At 31.7% G+C, this 4,593-nt stretch overlaps 1 protein-coding gene across 2 annotated transcripts; it reads left to right on the forward strand.

The window, feature by feature from the left end:
- The first annotated feature begins 2,144 nt into the window (after positions 1 to 2,144).
- On the forward strand, positions 2,145 to 4,245 carry LOC127102147 (transcription repressor OFP6). Of its 2 annotated transcripts, none has more exons than XM_051039552.1 (2): positions 2,145 to 2,797; positions 3,904 to 4,245. In XM_051039552.1, exons 1-2 carry the CDS (start codon positions 2,297 to 2,299, stop codon positions 3,985 to 3,987), a joined length of 585 nt encoding a protein of 194 aa, XP_050895509.1. In that variant the 5' UTR covers positions 2,145 to 2,296; the 3' UTR covers positions 3,988 to 4,245. The 2 variants fall into 2 exon arrangements, with proteins under 2 accessions (XP_050895509.1, XP_050895508.1); XM_051039551.1 differs by having other exon boundaries at positions 3,895 to 4,233.
- The last annotated feature ends 348 nt before the right edge of the window (positions 4,246 to 4,593 follow it).

Consider the following 4,593-nt stretch of genomic DNA (forward strand, 5'->3'; position numbering starts at 1 on the left):
TAAATTGTCTCAACCAAATCCCCACACAAGGGATAAGATATCCTACTAGGATTAGAAATCACACATCTCTTAAATATGTTTTCTCTATACGAGAGTCTATCTTACAAAAGTTTATAAGAGAATACCAATATCTTAGAAGTAGCCCAAATTTTTCAAATAAGGGGGATAATCTAGTTTTTTTCTTGGAAGAGGAGCCGAAGAAGAGATCAAAATGACCCTCTCAACATGGTAAGCGGATGCCACTAATAAATAACCATCTCTAGTATGTTTCTAAATTCACTTATCTTTATCCAAGGAAAGAGTGACATATTAAAGTAGATATATAGGCTCCTAAAAAAGGAATAACTCTCAAAGAAAGAAGGATCTTTATCACCAAAATTACAAGCCAATACTCCATTAACCTCCAAACCAATCTCATCCACCAACCCATCAAACTGAGCAGAGTTAAAGTACAAACTAGAGAACTTAATCTTTAAGGGGATGACTGTTAACCAATGATCCTATTAAAAGGAAATTTGGGTATCCAACCCAAGTTTCCAAGTGATACCATCAATAAACGAATCTGAGCTATCATCCTCTTTATACCCAAGAAGAGACACATTTTTCCACCAGGAAGAAACATAGTGAAAGTCCTCTACCCCCTACAAAGAGAGGAAACAATTGGAGCTCCATATCTAGCTACAAGAATATCCATCCAAAGGCATGACGCTGTTGTAAGCAACCTCCATCTCCACTTCCCCAAAAGGAAAGATTAACCAATCAAAGATCACTAAGTCCTAGCCCATCTTTGCTCTTTAGTTTACAAGCATCTCTCCCCTTAATCTAGGATATATGAGAAGCATATTTTACCCCCCAAAGGAACATTCTTTATGACTTGACAAACTTGATAATGGAGGAAATCTTGAGTAGAGGATAGAAAGAATGAATCCATATTCATCCATATAAGAATAAATTCACTTAAAGCCTTCAAACCAGGAGAATATCATCAAGAGAGTATCATCAGCATACTGAAGATGAGACATCACCTACCTAGATAGGTCCACCCTAAACCAAGAGTGGAGACTAATATCCTTAGCTCTTGTGACTAAAGAATTAAGTCCCTCAACCACTAGTAGGAAAAGGAAGGGAACTCGATGACCCCTTTGTTTCAAAACCTTCGGATGCTGATATCTTAAATAGGACACCCATTTACTAGCGTCGTAAATTTCTAGCAAAAACACAAGCTATCATCTGATACATCAACTTCTCACTAAATTTGAATTTGATAAGCATATAATCCAAAAAGTTCCAACGAAATAAATCATACTCTTTCTCAAAATCCACCTTAAAAATAAGAAAAACTCTTTTAGATCTCATGGAAAAGTCAACCATCTCATTGAAAACCACCACACCATCAACCAACATTCCCCCTAAAGAAAATCCAACTGATTAGAGGAAATGAGTTTATCCACTAATCTAAGAAGACTATAATGAGATAAACAATTATTATTAAATCTAAAAGACTTAAGATCTTACAAATTGAATGACATACTTAAAAAATAATAGAACAATAATCATAAACATCCCTCGAGCCCTAGTGATCCAACCACCAATTAAAATCATAATAGAATCAATCCTTAGCGCAGCTCCACCATTGGTAGGAACCAAGTGAACTTTCTCCCTAGCGACCGCCTTTATCTTAAAAGGTATAAATATAAAAATGATGCAAATAGAAAAAATACTAATTAAAAAAAATTAATATCACATTAAAAACTAAAAAATAATTATTCAGTTTTAGGATTTTTTTTATAATAAATTAATGCTGTTAACATTTTTTAAAATTTATTGATAATATTGATGTCAATTTTATGAAATCAAATTCAATGTAAGTACAAATATGTTACATTCACACATTCAATATATTTTTATGAGTTGAACCAAAAATGAACAATTTAAATTTAAATATAATATTTAATTAATATTAAATAAAAAATATTAAATTTAAAATTTAATAACTTAATTTTAATAAAATATTTGAAAACATATGGAATGCATGAATGTGACATATTGTAAAGACCCATAATTTAATCTCTCCCTATCCGTTTTCTACCACCATTTATTTATATATAAAGCTCACCTCATCATCACATAGTTAGTTCGAAAACGAATCCCACCAAACACCACCTTCTACCTTAACATATCCATCTTTCTTTCTTCTACTTTCGATTCTCATAACACCAAAATTCAAAATCATCTATTATTATATATAAATATCCAACATATTTGTGTGTCATTTACAAGGTTGTTTTTTTCTATAATGTCTTCCAACAAGAAAAACATCATGCGAACAATTTTCACAACAAACGGAAGCTGTGGATCATGCGTAAAACCAAAAGCCATTCAAGTCCATGAACCAACCCTAAAACCCAAACTTCCCATCAACCATAATAACAAGATCACAAACTCTAGTAAGGCTTCTTCTACTACAACTTCAGGCGACCGAAACGGCGCCGTTTGTAGCGTCGACGACAGCGATGATTTCTCCACCACCACGTTCTCGGAAGCAGATACAATAAACAACTACTCCGCACCCAAACAGAGTCCGTTAATGAACACCGTCGCGGTCGAGAAGGACTCCGAAGATCCGTATCATGATTTCAAACATTCCATGCTTCAAATGATCTTCGAGAATGAGATCGATTCCGAAGACGATCTTCAAGATCTTCTCCGGTGTTTTCTTCATCTGAATGAATCATGTTATCATCGTGTGATCGTTAAAGTCTTCAATGAAATCTGTCATGAAGCTTTTCCTGATAAGGTTTGTAGTATTGCTGCCAAAACTTTCGAATGAAAGTTGAATTAACGACTAAAATTAATGGTTGGAAAAAAAAAAGTTTAAAATTGTCTATAATCTTTGGAGACAAAATTTGAGATGATTTTTTTCAATTTTTTTTCTGTTTGTTAATTTTATGTGATTACTTGTGTGGGGTTGAAAGGAGTTTGACTTGGTAAAAATATTAAATTGAATGTGTTTATTTAGAGATTTCTATTGATATTTTCTTCATTTGTTTAAATTGCAAGTTCAACAGAAACATTTATCCGAATAATAATTATGTACTATTCACTTTGTATGTGAATGAATTCTAGGTGGTGAGTGCTTCATATTCTAAAAATATATGCAATTATACACTCCATCTCTTTAGAAAAATGGAGATGAGTTATGCTATTTGAACATTTATATTTCTAACACCGGATCAACACCCTATGGAATTTGATTACAAAACTAATGTTGCAAGGAAACCAAAGTATTATAATATATTAATAAAATAATTAAAAGTGTAGTCTATACTTATAAATATAAGGTGTAGTGTTTGAATTTGGGTGTTCTTGAATCATATATGATACACGATGGAAAATAGGTAAATGAATGAGTTACATGAATTTGGCATAGAATAAAGTCATACGGCCTGTAAATTACTGGACTGTAATGCTAGTTATTCAATGTACATGATATTTAAATTAAAGCTCTTTCATTAGTGGTTGACCAAATCAATTTTCCTTTATTATTTTTTGACACCTTTATCTAGTAGGCATGAAAAAAAAAATCTGAACCTGGTGCGGCGTTTCCGTCCTAAATATAACCCCAAAAAAATCGATTTAACTGGATGCAGGTGCATGGACGGGTGCTAATAGCCGTTCCGCACTACTAAATTACCTTGATTATTTTTATTTGTAATAATTTTATTATTTATTTATCTTTCATAATTACTTAATTTTAATATAGGAAATTTATTATAATTTTTTAAAAATATAGATTAATAAAATGATTGAATATTAGGATTATTATTAAAATGACTAAATATTTAATTTAATTATTGATTTTTGTTACTATGCACTTTTAATTTTATTTTATAGTTTATGCAGTGTGAGGGGCGAAAAAATCCATTTGACCCTGGGGCGAGGGTGAATGGTAAATTGTTATCCCGACTGAATTTGAGGACGGTGTAGGACAAATACAAAGTGTTGCGGAATCGGAACTGGTAAAGCTTTTAAGTCCACCTCGTTACCATGCTTACGTTAAATCCATGATATCCATTATACCCCCAAGATAAACATATAGATAAGAAGATTAAGATAAGGTCCGGGAAACCCATTAGATAAAGAAAAAGATCAATCTTGTTTAAAGATTTTAATTCTTATAAAAGGGTGCAATTAGTGTTATTTTCTACCTTAGAAATTTTGTGTTGGTTAATGAAAATTCCAAAATTTGTTTTTATGCATTTTTTCATTACAACTTAGATCTACATTTTCTTCTTGGCTATAATCTATTATTAGTGCTTTCATACCTTGATTCAATGTCTCCTAAACCTACAAATCCTTCTCATAAGCACTTAAATGACACTATTCAAGTTGATCATGAACACATAAGAAGATGAAATCAACCATACACCTCATCAAATGGATGAGAGATTTCATGAAGTAAGTCAAAATTTGGAACAAAAATTGGGAAATATCCATACTAGAATGGATAATCAATAACTTCTGAATTCTTGACATGAATCTATCATGATTATTCTCACAAATTTAATGGTTAAAAGTATACTATAACAAGTC

This window comes from Lathyrus oleraceus, chromosome 7, assembly GCF_024323335.1.
Source record: "Lathyrus oleraceus cultivar Zhongwan6 chromosome 7, CAAS_Psat_ZW6_1.0, whole genome shotgun sequence".
Lineage (NCBI taxonomy): Eukaryota > Viridiplantae > Streptophyta > Magnoliopsida > Fabales > Fabaceae > Lathyrus > Lathyrus oleraceus.